The sequence below is a fragment of the Adiantum capillus-veneris genome, chromosome 26 (genome assembly GCF_014529385.1).
Source record: "Adiantum capillus-veneris isolate H3 chromosome 26, ASM1452938v2, whole genome shotgun sequence".
NCBI classification, from domain to species: domain Eukaryota; kingdom Viridiplantae; phylum Streptophyta; class Polypodiopsida; order Polypodiales; family Pteridaceae; genus Adiantum; species Adiantum capillus-veneris.
Window position 1 is genome coordinate 67,282,155 of NC_140956.1, and position 23,444 is coordinate 67,305,598.

The 23,444-nt window shown below is 40.8% G+C and overlaps 1 protein-coding gene across 1 annotated transcript; it reads right to left on the reverse strand.

Moving 5' to 3' along the window:
- Positions 1-16,045: 16,045 nt before the first annotated feature.
- On the reverse strand, positions 16,046-16,468 carry LOC147423605 (uncharacterized). The gene has a single exon (XM_086501500.1). It carries the CDS (start codon positions 16,466-16,468, stop codon positions 16,046-16,048), a length of 423 nt encoding a protein of 140 aa, XP_086357626.1.
- Positions 16,469-23,444: the final 6,976 nt, after the last annotated feature.

A 23,444-nucleotide genomic window follows, 5' to 3' on the forward strand; every position in this document is an offset into this window, starting at 1 on the left:
AACCCAATTGTAAGATTCTTGCAAAGAAAGAGTCATAGTCAATTCAACATTCGTCATAATGTTCGCCGTATCTGTCGGAGTTCCCTTGTCTTGATTCTCCGACGACCTCAAAGCTAACCAATCGCTTGCCGTTTCGGTTGAAAGTTGTGGAGTAGAAACCTACTTCAAATCGTGTTATGTGGCATATCAACATTATTGCATGAGTACCTGCTCTGTGTGTGAAGAATCTAAATGTTGGACTCATGTCAACTTCCAGCGTTCCTTGAATCAGGTGAAAGAAAGCAAAGGTAACAAACTGTCGTCATTATTTTGATTTTATAAAAAAAATATAGTCCTTCTAACACTAGAGGAAAAGCATAAGTCCCCCTTCAACACTGGAGGGGATAAAAGTGGTGGGGGAAGGGCACATTCCCTACGGTATTATAAACAATGTGGAGAATTGTGTCAACTCCACACCATACTTATGTATGGTTTTTCTTTTTTTATTTCACAACACACCAGCACTTTGTGCACATTGTTTGCACAAAAAACAATAGCATTTTTCACGTGCATGTTGCTTTGTTGCATAGTATATTGCAACAAATAATTCCATGTTCTCAATAAACGCACAACGTTTGGTTTGTGTTTTTTTAACCGGACATATTTCCTTAAAACTTTGCCATTATTCAGTGATCAAGAGTGCTCATCTATTGCGCAATACTGTGATGTTGTTGTTGCAAATTCAGGGATCAATTTATTGCTAGTGTATTGTTCAGTATTGTGAATTTTTCGTTGCAAGATTAGAGGTCGTTGTTGTAAGCATATCAATTAAGGGTATTAAGTTGAAAATCGAATTTTAATTCTGTTTTTGGGTAGATGTGAAGGCATGTATTATTCTTCCAAAACTTGATTACTTCGATACCAACCGTCCTCTCGATTGCAAATGTCGTCGTCACCTATTCACACACATTGTGGCCATCGTCTCGTTTATACACGCTCCCTGTCTTAAATTGTAAAATTGAATTTATTTCTATTGTAGAGTAGATATAGAGACTTGGATGACAATCCAAAAGCTTGGTTACTTCAACATCAATCGTCTCTCGATTGTAAATGTCGTTATCTCCCGTTCACACACACTGTGGTCATAGTCTCTTTCTACACATCTCCATCTTAAACTGTAAAATTGAATTTATTTCTGTTCTAGAGTAGATATAAAGGCATGTAACCTTATTGCGTCAACATCAATTGTCTTCTCGATTAGAAATACCGTGGTCTTCCATTCGCGTACACATTAGCCTTCCTCTCATTTGAAATTGCCGCCGTTATAAATTGTATAGCTCTTCAAAAACCTAATTGTATCGGCATCAATCGTCTTTTTGATTAGAAATTTCGTGGACTCCCATTCATATACAATTTGGTCATCCTCTTGTTTTTGAATGCCAACATCTTCCACAATTCCATGGCATAACCTACCGGCTGCAAAGATCGCCTCGCGTACTACAACATTGGCCATCAAGTTGGTCCCCATGTCGTTGCAACAACAAACAATCTCTGATCGTATATCAGGCCTAAGTAATCGCCTCCACGTCATTACAGATGTTCCAAGATGTGGAAAGACGTTCCTCATAAAATTCTTCACCTCAAGGTTCATAAAGGATAATAAGACCGTTATCCTCACTGCATCAACTGGAGCAGCGACTGCCCGCCTCAGTAGCCTGGCAACTACAGTCCACTATCAATTGAAGATTCCTTCTTTCAAACAACATTTTTCACAAGCAGTTCATCCCATAGACAAAAGATTTTTCACCATTGTTACCATATAGATGTGGTAGTGATGTGTGTGAACACACTAGGACCGCAGGGACATTTTTTCCCTCTTTAGGAGGTTTTTTCCCCCGTGCATTGTATATACGCCCATCACTCTAGGGCTATCTATCTTTCCATTGCACACTAAGTAATACACTCTCTATTGTGTGCCTTGAGCTTCCTTCGTCTTCTCCAAGTGTCTGCGTTTCTCTGCAATCCTAATTCCAACAATTGGTATCAGAGCAGGTTGCCTCCTCTCGGGCTTAGTCGTCGTTGCTCCGGCACACGCCTGCTCACTTTCTCCGATTACAATGAGGTTTGGCGAGCGTTTGCAGGTTGACAAATATTTTGGGATAGCTTGTAGAGCTAAGTCTGCTCAGATTTTTGATTTGGGCTCATTTCGGCCTCCGTTTCCACTACAGGCATTACTGTAGAGGCTATTTCGTCATTTTGTGCATAATTTTTGTCAGTGCCATTTTCTGCATAACAGGTGCCTTACAGTCTTCTATGGTTTGTGCTATATAGCACGTGTTGTTCCCGCTCTGTTTCTCCTCTTTTCGGGCAATTTTCACATCAGGTGCAATATTTACCATGGCTGACAACAACACAGATGTGTTCAAGATGTTTGCTAATGCTGAGGACAGGTTGGATGGGGACAATTACCCTATGTGCGCTTATATGATGCAACACGTTCTTGCGTCAAAGGGTGTCTAGAATATTGTGCAGGGCATTGATGTACGTTCTGGTTCTGAGGATGTAGGCGATGTTGAGGATGTTGCATGTCTTGCTGCAAGGATTGCTACTATTAGAGTTGTTTTGCCTATGATAGAACAAGCTCGTTTGGATGTAAAGGATACGCATGCTCATGCATTGATTGTGTTGTCTGTGAAGCGCACCATTGTTCCTCACATTTGTCAGAAAAAATTGCAAAACAGGCTTGGGATATTCCAACAGGTCTTTATGCAAACCGCAATGAGGCTAAAATTGCTTTGGTGCGTAAAGAGCTGGAGTCAAAGATTATGCATGAGAAAGATGTTAGGACACTTTTCTTGCTGGTGTCAAGGATATCAATGAGCAACTTATTTCTGCAGGTGCAGTCATTTCAGACAGTTCCCTTGTGCAGACTGTTCTTGATGCCTTACCAGATTCTTACCAGACTTTTGCTAGTACTTGGAGACTTATGACCCAAGGAAATCCAGAAGTTGTCAAGTTGCAAGAGTCACTTTCCAAAAAAAAACAAGACTAGACAGCATGCAGTTGAACAGGCTTTTATTGCTTCTCAAAGAAAGGGTGGTAACAACAATGCAGCCACTTCTTATGATTCTGCTGCGAGTGGCAAAACTTCTGTTCCCAATGCTTCTGTTGGCAGCACTTCGTCTGGCAATTCTGGTGATAAGGGCAAAAAGAAGATGCATTGCCATTATTGTAAAGCTAATGATCACTTGATCAAGCAGTGTTCTAAGTTGAAGGCAAAAGAGGCTAAGAATAAAGAGGGTGGTTCTACTGCAAATGCTGGTTCTACTATAAATGCAGCCATTGTTTAGTCTTCTATAAAAGGACACAGTAATGCTGATGTTGATGCAGGATGGGCTTTTAGTGCAGAGTGCACTTACAATCCTGCTGTCCATGATGCATGCATGTTAGTTGCTGCAGATTCACATGTGTGGTGTTTCTACAGTGGTGCTACAAAGCACATTATCTCACATTGTGAATTGTTCACCTCTCTCTCTCGTCTGTGCCTCATGGGAATTCTGTCACTTGTGCCAACAATGCCTCTTATCCGATTCAGGGAGTTGGAAAGATTGTGTTTACTGCTGCTAATGCTAGTTCTTTCACACTTGTTCATGCACTTTATGTACTTGGGATCAAGAAGAATCTTTTGTCTATATCTACACTTGCTAGACTTGGACTTTGTAGTCAAATTTGTGGATGACAGATGTACAGTTCATGATCTCAGTTTTGCTGATGAAATTGTTGCATCTGGGCTTTTGTGTCGTGGGCTGTATAAACTCACTTTGTATGACAAGTGTGCATAAAATTTGCAAATGCCATTGCAGATTCAAGGGCTATTTCAGATGCAAAACTTTGGCGTGCACGGTTTGATCATCTGTATTTTGTCAGTTTGTTGCGTTTGCAGAAATCTGATATGGTTTCTTCTTTGCCACCTCTTGAAGTGCCTGTCAAACATGTCTGTGAAGGCTGTATTTTGGGTGAAATGTAGCGTTCTAAGTTTCCAAAGGATGGTTCAGTTAGGGCCACATGCAGGTTGCAGCTTGTACATAGTGACGTTTGTGGGCCCATGCAAAGTCCGTCCTTGGGAAATTACCTTTACTTCGTGACTTTCATTGATGATTACTCCAGACATGCATCGGTATTTCCGCTTAAAGCGAAGTCCGAAGTTTTTATGTGCTTCAAACAATTTTTGGCTATGGTTGAAAATGTATCAAAATGTACTATGGGCACCCTCCGTTCCGATGGAGGGGGGGAGTATATGTCTCATGAATTTAATGCATTTCTGGATAGTTGTGGGATAAAACACCAATGTACAGTGCCTTATACGGCTCAACAAAATGGTGTTACTGAGAGGAAAAACAGGTCACTTACGGAAATGGCACGATGTATGGTCAAAAGTCAAGCTTTGCTGCATTCCTTTTGGCTTGAGGCCATCATGTGTGCCACTTATGTACTAAACAGTGTCCTACAAAAGCTTTGCAGTCTATTACTCCATATGAAGCATGGCATGATAGAAAGCCTTCTATTGAGCACATTCGTGTTTTTGGATGTTTGGCATCTGCTTTGGTGCCACAAACACAACACAAAAAATTGGATGGTAAGGCTGTCAAATGTGTTTTTGTTGGTTATAGTACTGAAAGCAAAGGTTACAGGTTGTATCATCCGTGAACAAAGCGTATTCTGGCTTCACGGGATGTACTATTTGTGGAAGATTCTATTCAGCCCTTGCTATCATGTACTAGAGACAGTAATATAAGCTCACAAATCATTTATGACACTTTGTTGCCTCTTTTAAGTGGTGAAAATACGAATGTAAATTCCAATGAGGCAAATGTACAGCCTATGGGGGTTTTTGAAAATGTTACAGATCAGCCTATTACTGATGCAGATGTACATGATGTACTTGATGAGAAAAGGACTGAAAATGAGCAGGCTAGAGGTATGCCAAAATGGCTGGTGCATACATTGTGTGACAGTAAATTGGATGCACCTCTTTCTAGTCGTACTCGTTCAGGCTCTTGCCATGCATCTTATGCATCAGGTTGTTATGCTTTGGCTGTGTCTAGCTTACATGATGTTGAGGAGCCTCTGTCTTTTGATGAAGCACATAATTTAGAAAATTAGATGGCTACCATGCAATCAGAATATGATGCACTTATAGAAAATGACACATGGAATTTATGTGATTTGCCTCCTGGCAAAAAGGCCATTGGTACAAAGTGGGTTTACAAGTTGAAACGCAAGCCGGATGGTAAGATCGATCTCCATAAGGCTCGACTTGTTGCAAAGGGTTATGCACAACAAAAAGGCATAGATTATGAAGAGACTTTTTCTCCCACTTGTCGTATGACTACTGTGCGTTTTCTATATGCATTGGTAGCTCATTTTGGTTGGGATGTACATCAATCAGACATTGTTACTGCTTTCTTGAATGGTGACATATTTGAGAAACTTTTATGTAACGCATCCTCGCGGTTTTGTCAAGAAAGGACCAGAGGACAAAGTGTGCAAATGTAACAAGGCTTTGTATGGGTTGAAGCAATCTCCTCATGCTTGGTATGAGAAAGCTGACACTCACTTGGTCAAACAAGACTTTTGTAATGGTCCAACAGAAAGCACATTGTATGTAAAGTGTGAGGGTGATGTACTTCTCATTGTGATTCTTTATGTCGATGATTTGCTGATCACTGGACCAAATGAGAGATATATTGCTGAATTTAAGGCTGATTGATTGCTACTTTCAAGATGAAAGATTTGGGGTTGTTGCATCATTATTTGGGGATATAGTTTAAGCAGTGTGATGGTGGTATTGCCTTGTGTCAGAAAAGTTACATAGAGACATTTCTATGTAAGTTTGGGCTTGAGGACTGCAAACCTATTGCCACTCCTATGGAAACAGGTTTGAAGTTGAGTCTACATGATGCTGGCGATCCTGCTGATGTCACTCTTTGCCAAACTGTTGTTAGATGCCTCATTTATGTATTCAACATGAGGCTCAATATTCAATTTGCATTCTCACAAGTCAGCAGATTTATGCAGAGCCTAGGGTCTAAGCATTGGCAGGTTGTCAAGAGGTTTTTTTGCTTCCTTAGTGGCACTTTACATCTTGGCTTGTTTTATCCCAACGGGGGATCATTGCCGCCAGACTTACATGCTTTTTCAGACTCAGATTGGCTGGTTGTTTTGACACGCGAGTGTCCACAAGTGGTTTTTGTTTCATGCTTAGCAGTTCATGTATATCATGGTTGAGCAAGAAGCAACCTACATTGAACACTTTGAGTTGTGAGGCTGAGTACATGGCAGCCTTCACAACTACGGTTGAGTGTGTATGGCTCAGACGCCTTATGGCTGATTTTGGTGTTGGACAGGACACTGCCAGCACTATTTACATTGACAGTCAGAGCACATGGACAGTGGGAACCTAGTTTTTCATGCTCGCATGAAGCACATTGAGGTGCATTACCACTATGTCAGGGAGAGGCTCTCAACAGGAGAGATCAGATTGGCACAAACATGTAGCAACAAATTATTTACTTTCCAACAAACTTATACATGTACCCATGTTGCACCTTGCCTTCGATACAAATTGACAGTATTCCTTGCTATTGCTTCTCAATAACTTCTCCAATGTGCACATCACAATTCATTCCGGCACAACATCAACAAATTCCTCGTCTTCCTCCAGCCTCTCCTTTCTTCTTCCAGTCAGCTACTTTCACTAACATCCTTCTCCCTCCTTTAGCGTCTGCTACAATGTGTTTCGATATCTCAAGACAACAACAACCACCACCTCCTACACTCTCCAACTTTGTGCCTTGCAAGGCCTTCACTAGCACACTCTGCCTCCTCCAAAGCAAAGCAATCAAGGCATACTAGTTGGCGATCCCTACATAGGAGGGGGCGAGCCTTGCAAGTAGGGGATGAGAGAGAAACTCACACACACACACACACACACACACACACACACACACACACACACACACACACACACACACACACACACACACACACACACACACACACACACACACACACACACACACACAAGCTCCCTTTACACAAAGGGAATGAGGGACACATGTCAGCTCCCTAGCCCAGATGCCCACAAGGTGTACCCAATTCCTATTGGATGGCCTTGGAGGTGGACCAATGAGAATTAGGCTAGAGTAAATCTAGTTTAATTGATTTAAAAACACTTAATAAAAGAACCAATAAGAATTAAGCCCTCTAGAAGACTATTGGACAGTCTCCCAAGGGGACCAATGAGCATTCAACAGCCCAATGGCTTGCCTGATTCCTATTGGCCAGGAGGCAAAGGGGTCCAATGAGAGTTTAGTTGAATTAAATAATTATCTAAAGCTCTCACAAAAGGGGAAAGGGGGACACATGTCAGAAGGCTATCACTTATGCTGCTTAATTACCATTGGCTAAGCCTGGGGAGGTCCAATAGGATGCTAGCAAGAGCAAATAGCAAGAGGGGTCGACCAAGAGAGAGAGGGGGCTGATTTTTCAAAGGCATTATCACCTACACACTCACACTAGCTCATGTGTGAAGAAAAGAAGACTCTCTCTCCTTCTCAAGCTTTAATGGAAAGCTTATCACCTACTCCAAGCTTGTGAGAAGGGAGGCCTACACCAACGACTCTTGGCTTTGTGATGCAAATCCAACCAAGAGCCAAGCTTCAATGCATGCTCATCTCCTCTACCATGCTAATTACTAAGCTAAGCTATGCTAATATGAGTGATTATGTGAGGATATGTACATCTTTCTCGTAAGAATACTCCTTCTTCCTCTCAATCTACTCTCATACCTTGCTAGCTCTCACCATCTTTGAAGGTGTGTGAGGTCTTGGGTCTGAGACCGTGAGGGAATCGATGTTGTGTTTGATAAGTATTTTGCGTAGTGCATGAAGTTTCCATCTTCATTGCACTAGCTAGTATTGAAGGAACACAAGAAATTGTATTGGAAAATGTCTCTCTTGATGGGAGAAACCATAATACAAAGCCTTTTGGAGGGGGGACCGGCTCCATGCAAATCCTGTCATAAACTGTTCTCAATTGTTTGATTTCTCTCTCTTTTGAAGTATTGTTCATGCTATCTAACTAGGTGTTATGCTTTTTGTTGCTCTCTCCACCCAAGCACTCTTGTTAATCTCATTAGGAATCTATTCTAATGAAATGCTCACTATGCTCATGCTATTTTCCGCTACACACAAGTTACTAGGCCATTAAATGCTACATTATATGTCCCAAGAGAACTCCTCTCTTAACTGCAAATGCACACTTGGCTGGGTTCAAAGATAGTATGAATTCCCTGCATTTCTGAGAACACAACCTCAAGTGCTTAAGATGCTCTTCTTTCTTTGTAAAAACACTAAAATCATCCAAAAAAACCCTCATAAATGTTGTAAGGAATTCAACAAACACACTCTGTACCACCTTTTGAAATGTTGGTGGAGAACTCTTTAAGCCAAATGTCATCACATTGCTAGCATAAACTCCCCATTCAGTGACAAAAGCTGTTTTCTCCTTGTCTTCAAGTGCCATTAAGATCTGGTTGTATCCACTAAAACCATCTAGGAAACTATAAAGCTCATGTCCAATTACTGCATCCAATAGTGTATCACAAAAAGGTAATGGAAATGGATCAGTTATTGTAGCAGCATTCAGTTTCCTGTAATCTACACATACCCTGATATTTCCATTCTTCGTGAAAACAACAACAATTGGTGACAAATGAGTGACCTCATCCAATGGGTAAATGAACCTATAGCCAATAATTTATCAATCTCCTCTTTAACCTGTTTGGCATAGTTAAGATTCATCCTGTACCTTTGTTGTACAACTGAAACTGCATGTGCTTTCAAGTTAATTTTGTGCTGACAAAAGCTAGCATCTACTCCATATCTGTATATTTCCATGCAAAAACATCTTTGAATTCTAGCAACAACTCCTTTAGTTTCTCCCTGAACTCCTCATCTAGTTCTGCTGACACCTTCACTGTTTGTGGTTCCTCCTGAGTGTTAAGGTTCAGTTCCTGTAGTTCATTCTGAGTGACCCTAGAAGTTCTTTCCATTTGATGTTCTAAAGCTCTTTCTGTCTGCTTTACTGCTTCAATAGCTTCCAATTCTTCTTTGTTTCTAATCTACAAATTTTTCAATAACTCATTACCCAATTTGGTAGTTGACTGCTTACCCTGAGCAATCAGTGCTTCCTGAGTCAAAGACTTCAACCCATTCTCCTAATGCTGCAAAACATACTTAGTTGCTATCTTTTGCACATCCACTTCAAAAATAGGTACCACTGATGAATTGATTCTCAAAAATTATTGTTCTACATCCTCTCCAATTTCTTCTACCATATTCAGTCCTTCTACATGTAGTGCCCTAAAACCTGGTGGTAATACATTTCTGGCATTCATTTGCATTCTGACTTTCTTCTTTCCTCTTTTGATCACAATGGAGTGTCCTCCCCATAACTGATTTACTCTTGCTGCTCTTAACCATGGTCTTCCCAACATTATTGGATAAGAACGAGCAGATTCTTCCAACCTGAGTACTACAAAGTTGGCTACAAACTGCAGTCCCCCAATTGAGATCTGCAAATTTCTCAAAATTCCCAAAGGTTGAACCTGCCTCTAGTATGCCATTTTTACATGAAAAGGAGTTGGATCCCACTTCAAGATATTCAAACATTTGCAAGTTGACTCCGGGAGGATATTAACTCATGACCCCCCATCCAAGAGTACACCAGGGAAAAACACCTTTCCAATAGAAGCCCCAACTAATGGTACCTTGTAATCAACATCCAAAGGTTGAACTTTACAAGCTTCCCCACAAATAGTTTCCTCAGTATAAATTTCTGTTTCCTGGTTCTTTCCTGCTACTTTCTTGGTAAGTTTCTTTAACAATTGTTGTGAAAATGCAGGTACTAGTCTCAACATTTGCTTTACTGTGATGGTTAATGGAGCTGATAACAAAGCTTCATAAAATTCATCACCACCAACCTGTTCTTGCAGTACAATTGGACTGTGGTTTGAAGTTCTTCTTCCTAGGTCAACCAATGATCTTATAGCAAAATTCCAATCCTCACGTGGTACAGCTCTCTAAGAGTCTTGTACTTCCTTGAGTGCCCTTGTCCTTACTGCTTTTTGATCTTTGCAATTCAAGCTGTTCGAGTTGTCCACTTCTTACAAGGTGTATTTTTTGACCTTGGCCTTTGCCCTAGTGACCACCATGGCATCGGTACATCCACTGGGTTCTGGAACATCCTCAATGAGGATACAAGCCTTGCAGTCTCATAATTATAATGCCTAGGTGTTTCCTGAGCCAGGTTGCTCTCCTGCACCTGTTGATCAGTTTTCTATTTCTCTTTGGGAAACTCTACCTTTTTCTCAATTCATTCTTCCTTAGTCCATGCTTCTTCAGTCCATTCTTCCAAAATCACTAAATTAGCCTGACCTGGAGGTCTTTGCTGCTGTTGTGGTGGAAGTGGTTGATTCTCTTCTTGAGGTCGATTATTATTGTTATTTTTGTACCTGATAATAGGGATTCCCCTATCATTTTGATGTCTATACAAGAGTTCAGAATCCTTGCCTGTGTCCCACGACCCCACAATAATTGCATGGTGACTGTTGCATATTGTTCTGATTCCTATTTTGATATCCCCAATTATTGGGATTTTGGAACCTCCTCTGAGGTGCAAGTCCTTGATATCTCCCTGAGGAGCTACCACATTTGCAACTACCTCCCTTATTTTCTGAGTAATATACTCAGGTCTTCTGTAGACATGTAGTAGTGTTAGTGTGTATACGCGCTTCACCAGGGGCACTTTTCTCCCATTGGGTTTTTCCCCTTGGACATCTGGTGTGAAAGGACACCTTATCTCTTAGGGTTTCATATAAGCTTTGTAGCTCTGAGTTTGTATACACTATTATTCTAATACAGAGAGAGAGACTACAGAGATCTCGTACACAAGCTCTGTGTCTTCTCCTTCTCCATCTTCTTCCTACTCTGAGTTGCTGTCTTCCTTCTGTTTCCTGTTTCATCATCTTCAACAATTGGTATCAGAGCAAGGTGATTTCCAGAGCCTCTACTTGCGTTTTCGCGTACGCGCGTGCAATCGCAATTTTCAAGCAGTTTTCGGAAAATTTGCTCGTGGGAGCATCCTCGACGTTCCGGGAGTATTCTGAGTAGGTGACCTGGGGTTTTACCCCCCTTTCGAACCCGTTCGAGCCCTCAGAATTTTGTTCTGAGCAGCGTAGCAGAAGTTACTTTTAGGAGGCGTTTAGATCAAGAGGGTGTGCTTTTTGACAGATTTTCTTCATGTAAACAGTTCTTTTGGGAAGCAGCTTGTCTTAGCTTTGTGCTGAGATTTTGTGTAGAGTTTTGCTTGCATTGGAGAGGAGATTTGTGAATCTCTTGGAGGTTCTTTTGCTCTCTTGTGTGCATCCACAGTATGGCTCAATCTACGGAGAAAGAGATTTTTGGTGCGTTTACATCCGAAGACAAATTGGATGGTACCAACTATTCTCTTTGGTCTTTTATGGCCAAAAATGTTTTGGTTGGTAAAGGATTGTGGGATTATGTATCTGGAGATGAAGTTCGTCCAGTTAGTATTGCACCTGCCACGCCTGGTCGTGGTACAGCTGTTGGTGCAGGACCCTCACAAGTCACTCGAGAGCAAAAGAGATGGGATACTAAAGATGCACAAGCTATGGCCGTGATTGCCTTAACCATAAAGAGGACAATCACACCACATATCAGATCTTGCAGAACTTCTGAGGATGCTTGGAACACTCTGCAAGCTATGTTTGGAGGAAGAAACGCTGCCAGAATAGAGTTTTTGAAGAAACAACTTGACAAAATACAGATGGACGAAGGTGACGATATTATCGAGCATCTTACAAAAATCAGGGATCTTAAAGAGCAATTGCTTAGCATTGATGAAGTGATTCCAGAGAAGGACTTGGTTTCCAAAACACTCAATTCACTACCACCATCTTATTTGACTTTTCAGACTTCTTTGACTCTGTCTTTGCGAGCTAATCCTGAGACTCTTCATTTTGAAGAGTTAGTGGCTTTGCTATTGCAGGAGGATCAATCACGTAAGAACAAGTCTTTACAGGTGGATGGTATGGATCATGCTCTTGTTGTACAGAACAAAAACAAGGGTAAAGAGAGTGCTCATCACTCCAAGTCTGGTGCAGGACAGTCTTCAGATAAGTCTAAAGGTGATTCCGACAAGTCCAAGAAGAAAGGTAAATGTCACTACTGCAAGAAACCTGGTCACTACATTAGTGAGTGTAAAAAGCGAATTGCTAAAGAAAAGAAGAAAGAGTCAAGTTTGGTTGTTTCAGCTTCTGGTGATTCTTCTACAACTAAAGAAGAGTCTGCAAACTTTGTGCAGGATTCTTATGCTTTCGTAGTATGTTCAGATTTTTCTGCTTACAGTGTTGACAAGACACAAATAATTTGGTACTTTGATAGTGGTGCATCCAGGCATATTACTTCAAGGAAGGATTTGTTTTGTTCATTGGATACAGCTCCAGCAGGAAAGAAGGTGACATGTGCAAATAATGCTTCTTATCCAATCAAAGGCGTTGATAAGATTTTGATTACCATTTCAGATGGTTCAGATTTATGCTTGCCAGATGTCTTATATGTTCCAGGGATCAAGAAGAATTTGTTGTCTGTATCCTCTCTTGCAAAAAATGGTCTTCGGGTCATTTTTGAGGATGACAGATGTGTTGTATGAGATCGAGAGAATGGTTATTCTCTTATCACTACAGGTACTCTGGAAAATGGACTATTTGTGTTAGATCGTTATGAAAAGCAGATTCAGGTATGTATTGCAGAAACAAAGACTCAGGCCATGCAGGATGCTGAGTTGTGGCATGCTAGATTTGGGCATGTTAGTTATGGCAGTTTGATGACTTTACAACGTCATAATATGGTGCATGATTTGTCTTTATTGGAGATGCCACCAAGACATGTATGTGAAGGTTGCGTTCTTGGAAAGATGCACAGATTTGCATTTTCACAGGATGGTTCAGTTAGAGGGACACGAAAGTTGCAGCTTGTACACAGTGATGTATGTGGTCCTATGAGGACGCCATCTATAGGAAACAGCCTTTATTTTGTGACCTTCATTGATGACTTTTCCAGGTTTTGTTGGGTGTATCCACTCAAAGCAAAGTCAGATGTGTTTGTAGTTTTTCAACATTATGTCGCCATGGTTGAAAATGAAACAGGTTGCAAAGTACAAACTCTTCGTACCGATCGAGGAGGTGAATACATGTCAGGTGCATTTAAGGATTTTTTGGGAAAGAAAGGCATTAAACACCAATGCACTATGCCATACACACCACAACAGAATGGTGTTGCAGAAAGGAAGAATAGGTCTTTAATGGAGACGGCTAGATGTATGCTCAAGGCTAAGAGTTTGCCTCATAAGCTATGGATGGAGGCAGTTGCTTGTGCAGTACTTGTTTTGAACAAGTGTCCTACCTGTGCCTTGAAGACCATTACTCCATATGAAGCTTGGTATGACAGAAAACCTTCAGTCAGTTATCTTCGTGTTTTGGTTGTCTTGCTTATGCTCACATCCCTCAGCAGTTACATGGGAAGCTTGATGATAAGGCAATCAAATGTATATTTGTGGGGTATAGTAGTGGAAGTAAAGGTTATAGACTTTACAATCCTGCTACAAACAAGATTTTTGAAAGTCGTGATGTAATTTTTGCAGAAACTACTGCTCAACCTATGGTTGCTTTTGATGTACCGCATATGCAGACACATGATGTATTTGAAGGTTTGCTTCCTTCTTTTGTGGAAAATCAAGAATCACAACAGGTTGATAATCTTGATCAATCTTTTGATCAGCATGTGACACCTCATGATATAGAGGAAATTGTGAGTGAAGAGCAAGAAGTTATAATGGAAGAAAGAACCTTGCCTAAATGGGTTCAGAAAACTTTGCAGGATAGCAAGTTGGATGCACCGTTGCCACGAAAAACACGTGCTGGTACTACTTTTGGCAGAGAGCAAGTAGATTTGGCTTGCTTTAGCACTCTTTGTGATGCAGATGAGCCTGATTCATTTGAACAAGCTTTAGAGTGTGTTCAGTGGAAAGATGCTATGCAGCAAGAAATTGATTCTATTCATAAGAATCATACATGGGATCTAGTGGACTTGCCTACAGGTAAAAAGCCTATTGGTACAAAGTGGGTTTTTAAGGTAAAAAGGAAACAAGATGGTACTGTTGACAGGTACAAAGCAAGGCTTGTGGCAAAAGGCTATGCGCAACAAAAAGGCATAGATTATGATGAAACCTTTGATCCTACTTCTCGTGCGTCCACAGTTAGATCACTAGTTGCAATTGCTGCTCATCATGGTTGGAAAGTGCATCAGTTGGATATCAAAACTGCTTTTTTGAATGGTGATTTGCAGGAAGAAGTTTTTGTAATTCAACCAAGTGGTTTTGTTGTAAAAGGTCAAGAGCAAAAGGTATGTAGATTGCGTAAAGCTTTGTATGGTCTCAAACAGGCTCCAAGAGCATGGTATGAGAAGATACATACTTATTTGATTGGCCAAGGATTTCAGAATAGTCCAATAGAAAGTACTTTGTATGTCAAAAAGAGAGATGGAGTTCTCATTATGCTAACACTTTATGTGGATGATATGCTTCTTACAGGCAATAATGCAAATGAAATTGAAGCGTTTAAAGATGCTTTGAGAAAAACCTTTGAGATGTCTGATCTTGGTTTGCTACATTATTACTTGGGTATTCAGTTGTGCAATCAGAGGATGGCATATACATGTTGCAGACAAAATATTTGCATAAAATTTTGGACAAGTTTGGTATGCAAAATTGTAAGCCAATCTCTACACCCGTAGAAACTGGATCAAAGTTGAGCATGCACGATGCTGGAGAACCTTTTGATGTACATACTTATGCAGCAGCGGTTGGTTGCTTGATATATTTGGCAGGCAACATTCGTCCAGACATTCAATTTGGGGTTTCACAAGCAAGCAGATTTATGCACAGCCCAGGTATGCATCATTGGCAGGCTGTGAAGTGCATACTTCGTTACCTTTCAGGTACCCCTAATCTTGCCATGTTCTTTCCAAGGGGGGATATGTATGGAAAGCACAGTTCTATGCAGCTTCTTGGTTACAACGATTCAAATTGGACTGGTGATTTTGACACACGACATTCCACAAGTGGCAATTGTTTTTTCTTGGGAAATGCATGTATATCTTGGCTAAGCAAGAAGCAACCCACAGTGGCTACATCAACTTGTGAAGCTGAGTACAGGGCAGCTTTCACGGCAACAATTGATTGTATATGGATACGCAGGTTATTGGCAGATCTTTGTGAGTGTCAACAGGCACCCACTACCATTTTCATTGACAGTCAGAGTGCTATGGCAGTTGCAAGGAATCCAGTATTTCATGCAAGAACAAAGCACATAGAGGTTCACTACCACTATGTCAGGGAAAGGCTACATGCAGGGGAGATCACACTAACTTACTGTCCTACACAGGATAACATTGCAGATCTATTTACGAAGGCGTTATCACGAGAAAATTTTGAAGCTTTCCGAAAAGCTTTGGGCTTACTCTCATACACATGATGATCTGCTACCCTGTACGGATTCACACTATCACTACAGGGGGGATTTGTAGACATGTAGTAGTGTTAGTGTGTATACGCGCTTCACTAGGGGCACTTTTCTCCCATTGGGTTTTCCCCCTTGGACATCTGGTGTGAAAGGAAACCTTATCTCTTAGGGTTTCATATAAGCTTTGTAGCTCTGAGTTTGTATACACTATTATTCTAATACAGAGAGAGAGACTACAGAGATCTCGTACACAAGCTCTGTGTCTTCTCCTTCTCCATCTTCTTCCTACTCTGAGTTGTTGTCTTCCTTCTGTTTCTTGTTTCATCATCTTCAACATCTTCTTTCCCTGAAATCTGGATTATAATAAAAGTTTTCCTATTCGTGACCAAATCTTTGACAAACCTAACAATATGGTTTTCCTGACATTCCAAACTGATTCATTCCAATTGTCTGCAATTTCTCATAAATGATTTTGTTGACTGTATCTGCAGTTAATGCTTCCTTTCCCTGCTTCTTTTCATTCTTGTGCTTTCCCTTATCTTTCTTCTGCTTCTTCTTTTCTGACCAGTCTTCCTCCTCATCATCAGTTTCCTCTTCAGTATCCTGATCTGAATCTTCATCTTCTGACTCTGAGTCTGAATCCTCAATCTTCTTCTTCTTCCTCTCCTTTAGTTCTGCCTTACCTCCATATCTTCTTTCAGCTCTTGCAGCTACTTCCACCAAATCAGTAAAATCCTGTGCATTTTCTAACGCGGGTCTCCCTGCCACTGCACTTCCGAACTCCTTTTTGAGTCCCTTACAAAAATAGTCTCCCAATTGCTCCATAGAAGGTTGTTGTGCTGCTTCCAACCTATTATTCAAGGTTTTGCACTTCTTTGTATAATCCTCAACCAACAAATCTTTCTACTTCAATTTCCTCAACTTCTTCAAAATGTCTTCAGGTGTTTTATCCTCCCTAAACCTTTATAAAAATCTCTACCTCAAATCATTATAATCAGCAAAAGCTGCCATGCCATACTGCAAGAACCAATCCATGGCCTTACCTTGCAATGTTGCTGCAAAATGCGCTTTCTTCACTACAAACGGATGTAACGTCTCATACCCACTTGCAGACCACCTTGTTTGAAACTGACCAACGTGGCTATCAGCATCTTGGGACTTTTTCATGTTGAACTTTGTCGCGCCCACTTTGGGATTTGGTGTAGCCATTGGAGGTATCGGAAGTGTTTTGTGTACTCTTCCCGGGAGTGGATTGAAAGGTAAATTACCTGTTCCTGATGGTACAAATTGCAATTGCCTTCTTGCCCTTAAGATTGTCTCAGTGAGTAGTACATTAACCAATTGTCCCAAAAGTGGGTATGATGTGGGAGGAATTATTTGTTGGCCTCCTTGGTTTGCAGGTGGGGTCTCCTGCAGCCTGTGTTCAGGTTCTTGTAGTTCAGTCCCCGCCCCAACAATTTCTTCTCATGCAACAAGCCCCCTTACAGGTTCTTCTTGGTCATCACTACTCAAATTTTCTTCATGTCTTCCCCTTGTAGCAAACTCTCTCCTTATTCTAAACCTTGTTCCATATGAGTGTGGTGGTAAATTTGACCCTTGTCCTGACCCACTCATACCATGATTTCTTCTTTTTAGTCTTAAATACTGTACCAACACCTTCCTTTCATACAGACTGTAACATGAAGGTAAATTGCATGCCCCAAAAGGTAAAAATGAAGTAACTACCTTGTTAGCAATTGCAATTTTTATTTCCCCAGCTGGAAGATTTGGAAACAACTCCTCCAAGAATTTGGTTGCATACTCCTCAAACTCTTCCTACGGGGTTACCCAATTGAAGAATTCCCTCAGGTGGTCTATGTCCACTTGCATATTAGTTCCCTGCTTGATTCCTGACTGCCATATGGTTCAGGCTGAATTCGAACTGATTGCAGGATCACCAAAGTGTTAGGGGCTCACAACCCTAACAGGTATTAATTACGAGAAACGTGCAGTATGAAGGAAAACGAAGCAAAAGACTGCACATTTAATCAGAGAATTGCAAAGTAGATGAAGAAGAAACACCATAAATAAGAGAAGAAAGTAATGCATTGAGTGTATATTCATCATCACCATTGAACTACATAGTAAAAACAGCAGTACGACTACAAGGAACTGCCAAAGCTGCATGTCAGTTACATCCGAAAACTGCTACACGCCATGTGACCATTCAAATGTTTTTAAACTAATTAGGCATAAAATTCTTGTGTAAAACAAGCCCGTAAGGCTTAAAGCTAAGACCTTAGTTACAATCAAAAAGTAAGTACCCTGACAGATCAGGCACTAACAATTTGCATGGCGTATGTAAAAAGTGATAGAAAGATAAGCCATTTGAAATAAGGGTAGTTGATCAAAAGGCTCAGTGCGGCACATGTAACAAGGGAAAGGGAAGGTGGCTAAAAGAGCAGTGCAAGCGGGTGATAAGTCTCGTCAATTTAGAAACAAAATAAAAGAATGTGACGATAATAATAAGAAAAAAAAACAACACAACGCAGTTGCCATAGTGGAGTAGGGGAGTGGGCGATGTGGCTGCATGCCCTACGAAAGAGATAGAGAGACAGAAGATTAAATTGCTACAAAAAAGAGAGAACATCTTGCAATCCATAAAATAGGCCAATCTGCATATCTGGCACATCCATAAGCACCTAAGCTTTACGCGAACCGAGAGAGATAGAGAGTGAGAGAAAGTAGGAGAGCACGCGCAGACACACCTGTTATGAAATTGATATTTTACTATTTATTGCATCTTACAGGTGGAAAAGGCTTGACCGATCTAGGCCTATGGGAACAAACATATATATCCAAGAGGACAATGCTTGGAGTTCACTCGGACAAGTATTGTAGGATTACTGCAATTAAATTGAAGGGTATGGCCAGAGTTGAATTCCAAAAGCCAGGCCATGTTTTTAACAAAGATCCTTAAAAGCAAGACCTATTCTAGGTAAAAAAGGGGCGCCATGTGTCAGCTTGGAATACACTCCAACTTGGTAGAAATAGTTTATAAAGAGCAATACTACTCAGTTTTCAAGGATGTCAATTGCATAGAACATGGTGAAAATATACATACGTATTATATGAAGGTGGGGCAAGCTCTCCATCACCATCTCCATTAGAATCTCTCTCACAAGAAGAAGAAGAAGAACCATCTCTCTCTACTCACATACTATATTCTCTTCTCTTTTCATGGTGTTCGCACTCTACATCAACTTGTGGTGGAGGCCTCTACGCAGCTCTCATCACCGCTCTCTTGAGGCAAATGACACTATAAGAGGAAAAATTGAGAACCACCTCTATTATTGTGGATTAACAAATGAAATGGAGAGAGGAAAAATTGAGTTGGCGATAATAAAAACGACAAAAGGTGTGGCAATGGTTTGTCAGCAATATACGCCGGTAATAGTCGCAAGTATATATCCACGACTATTACCGCATATATTGCCACGCCTATTACCGTGGATATTACTGCTATACGGCACCTTTATTTTTGACTTGCATAAAACATATGAAACATCAATTGCATTTTGTACAAAAAAAAACAATAGAGTTTGAATATTCCTTACCTTGACAATTTAAAAGGCAAAAGAGCAATAATATAATAAAATTACAAATAAGATGAGAGAGAGAGAGAGAGAGAGAGAGAGAGAGAGAGAGAGAGAGAGAGAGAGAGAGAGAGAGAGAGAGAGAGAGATCAAATAAGTGTGTTACAATGTATGCTAGCAGAAGATCATTAAAAAAGTATTCACAAAAGTAAGTGATCAACATTAGCTACAACATCCTCATTACGATGCATTAAAACATGGCCTTAATTAATCATCCACTACATCATCATTTGCTAGTTCCATAGCCATGACGCGGTCTATGTGGAGTCCCAGTTCAGTAACCAGTTCATTAAAATCAGTAATATAGGGATTGAAACGATCATCCTCTTCTTCTTGCTCTTCATCCTCTTCTTCATCTTCTATGTAGTTTTGCTCTTCTTCATCGACATCATTCTCATTCGCTTCGTCAAGCGGTCGTGCTGGAACTTCTTCACCTTTGGTTCCTATGTTCGCTGGGTCATCTGTTATACATCTTGCTATTAGAGTGACTTGTATGACAAACCAATACATTCATTTGTAAATACTTGAAAGATAGATCACTTGCTCACAACTTTCTGGAGAGATGTAGATATCACTTGTGCCTGTATGGAATCTCGTAGAGTCCACCACGTAGATACCGCTTGCATGTCTAGATGAGACGCCTGCAAACCACTTCACATTGAACACATACTTTCAAAAAGTTTAAAAATCTACTCGGTAAATTCTTTGGATAACTCCACAATATTTTCCATATTGTTTGGAGTTTGCACATCAAAATTTCCTATCACTCCACTATCATTTGTTATTCGTTTTTATTATCAGTTGAAAAGTTCCTTTGTTCATGCCACATTGAGTTGAACATTGTTGCCTGTTGAAAGTAGAACAAGTTTGAGTATAGGTAGCTATATACTGTGCATAATAAGTTTGATTTGCGAACATGCTCACCATCAGCTTTAGCTTTAGTCATTTGTTTATGCAACCAATCGGGCCTTATAAATTTTGGAAACATGGCAAGGTACGATGGGTAAACCACATTGCAATTTCTTCTGCGAGAGCGTATTTGCCTATATGTTTCTCGATCTTGTTTACGCTTTCTTTTCAATTTTGTATATAGATCTACCCACTTTTGCATCATTGGTGCATTAAGGACAAGGTAGTTGTTTATTGCATCACGTATGTGCCTTTCCATGAGCTTTATCTTCCCCTTCCCATTCGGCATATGAGAGTGCATCCTTGGATCTTATTTATCAGTCCATAAACGTGGTATCGTTTCATACACTATAGCCAAGTACTCAGAGATGTACACAAACAACCCATGAACAATCCATCCTTTGGCCATGCTAGCCTCTGGCTGTGAGCGTAGCCTCACGAAGTCCTTGAGTGTCTTAAGAAAATGCTCAAGGAAGAACATCCAATGGGAATGGACCACTATACAAATCTCTACCTCATCCACAAGATGCAATATAAGATGGAGTTGGCTCACTAGTATTGTTACGAGAGTGGGCACCCTCCTGTTGTAGTGGTTAGCTGCAATTGGGATAGCTGGCGTAATGGTTAATTATGTGATGTCTATTTATTTTCTAATTGAGTTGATGATGGATTTTGTAGAGTGGAATGCGGGGGTTGATGATGAGGCGTCGGCAATTACTCTTGGCCATTTTATATTTGCATAGTATTTTAGAATCTCATTTCAATAAGCCACTATGGCTCTATAAATAATTGTAGTGGGAACTCCCCTTATGGGCCATGCAAGAACTAATGAGCTTCACTCATTTACAAAAGTGAAGTGGTTGTAAAAAGAGGGGCCTCGATTTTTGGCACCTTAAACTCAAAATAATATATTAAATACCAACTCCACAAGAGAGGTGCCGTGGAGTTTGGGGCTAGATTTAGGCCTTTCTCGTGCAGATTCTCTTCTCTACTCTCTTATACTATGGTTATTTTGCTGTGTACTCTCTAATCTAGTCTCCATCCCTTACACATCTCTTACACTCTCTTACAAGCATGTCTATGTCAATTCTATGTTTACTCTGTGTGTGTGTGTGTGTGTGTGTGTGTGTGTGTGTGTGTGTGTGTGTGTGTGATAGTTTAGGTGTGAGTGTGTGTGCTTGGAAATTGGAAGAAGAGGTGGACAGGTTGATGGTGATGCTTGGGAGCTTTTGTGAATAGTTTAAGCGGTTGATCTCCCCCTCTTCTCCCAACAATGGTATCAGAGCGAAGGTTCATGGCAACCAAGAACTTGATTGTCGAATTTAAAAGAGGGATTTTCAAGCTTGCAGCATCGGGTTTGCAAATCGAGGCTTAATCGATGATCAATTGGAAAATCGACCAATTAAATCACGCTTATCGATCATCAAAATTTGGTATGTCAAACTCTAAATTTAAATTAATGGCTAAATCTTGTGGATTGTGAAGGCAGAAGAGCGAGAATCGAAGAAGCAAGAGATTTTGAAGATATTGATGAAGCGTGCATAAGAAATTCGGCATCAGAGTTCTTTGAAGGAGAATTTTGAACAATTGAGGTCCGCATAGATAGAGAAAAAAAAACAAGAGGAAACTGAATTTGAAGAAGCTCGGGAAGGCCGACCTTGGTTTAGGAAGAGAGAAAAGTTCTCATTTGGAATTGAAAGGAAGCAAGTCCAAGTCCACTTCATTTGCATGTATGGACAAGCTTAAAACTCGAGTTTGAAGGGCCTCAAAGATTTACCCCAACAATTCTCAAAACCCTCATCCATTAGAAGGGATTGGGATATATTAGTCGTTGGCGATATTTGGTTCTCCCGGCTTGTCGATAAGCTTTCACAGAAACTGACCCTTGCATCCGACAGGTTCTAGTGGACGAGCTACATCAAATTCAGTATGGCAGTCATGTTGCCCAAGCCTTACAACCTTCTTTTTTGTCTTCTACAAGCGGGTACTCCTTTCTCTGCTCGTTATCAACTTTCATGCAATTTATTTTCGTACGTTGAAAGGGAAAGGTGTCAATGAAAAGTGCTTCCAAAAAAAAAACAAGGTGAGGACTCACGATGGCCTGTTGAAGGTAAGGGGGGAGGAAAGATTTATTAAAGAGGGAAATGGCATAACCAATCTACCACACTTGGGTGATAGAAAGGTTATACCATTTTCCTCTTGAATAAGAGGTCTTGAGTTCAACTCTCCTCGTTGGCTAGATCTCTAAGGTCTCTTGGGATAGTTTCCTACGACGTTAAAATTCTCTTCTTCTTCTCTCTCTCTCTCTCTCCCCCTCCCCCACACACACTCACACTCACACACACACATATACATGGAACCTCTCTCTACTCTCTTCTTCTCGTTGATAAGTGCCCTTTTAATCTCTCTCTCTCTCTCTCTCTCTCTCTCTCCACACTCACTCACACACACACACGTTGAGGCGGTCCGGGGCGGGCAACAAGAAAGGCGACCTCTAAGCACCCCTCAAGGCTCCCGTCTGCTCAATTGGGGTTGGGGCAACCACAAGCACAACAAAACAACAAACCCACAGCCAAACCCAAACAAGATAGGGGCACCACCTAGTTATGGTATGCGAACTAGGACGCAAGAGAGATTTTGGCACAACCAAAAGATGCACCACACAACACACACAAACAACCTCACACCAAGACACACACAAACTGGACCAGAGAGAGCTAGAGCAAAGGGAAGAGAGAGAGAAAAGGATCTTGCGTAATACCTTATTTGTGACTTGCAAATGGAGATGGTTCGTTATGATGCTATCGTAGAACTTGTATAAACTCACTCAATGCTTAGTGATTGCTAAACATTGCCAAAACACACACACACTGTCTTAGGGTGTGGGAGACCTCTCACCACAATACCCTCTTACAATGGACACAAAACTGGCAATGAAAAACACACTAAAACACTTTCTAAAATCAAGATCAACCGATAAAAACTCAAATACACAAGTCACCTTGAATTCACCAAACCGTATTGCACAAATGGAAGGACGAAGATTTGAACGTCAAATCACGCCTTTGATGCACCAAACCTCAATTTATTGATGATGAAGGAGCATATACAATAGTGGTTTTGAGATTTGTGGAACTCACGCTCTCTCACTTGCAATGTGTAGCTTGAAGGCTTCTCTCACACCAAGAGAGAAGCTCACAAGTGGTTGCTACACCTAAGTCTCTCCTCACGCATAGAGTGTTGGGGTGCTATGTGAG

Excerpts from the sequence above, each read along its gene's own strand:
- LOC147423605 (XM_086501500.1), bottom strand. The coding sequence starts at position 16,468 with ATGGAGCAATTGGGAGACTATTTTTGTAAGGGACTCAAAAAGGAGTTC.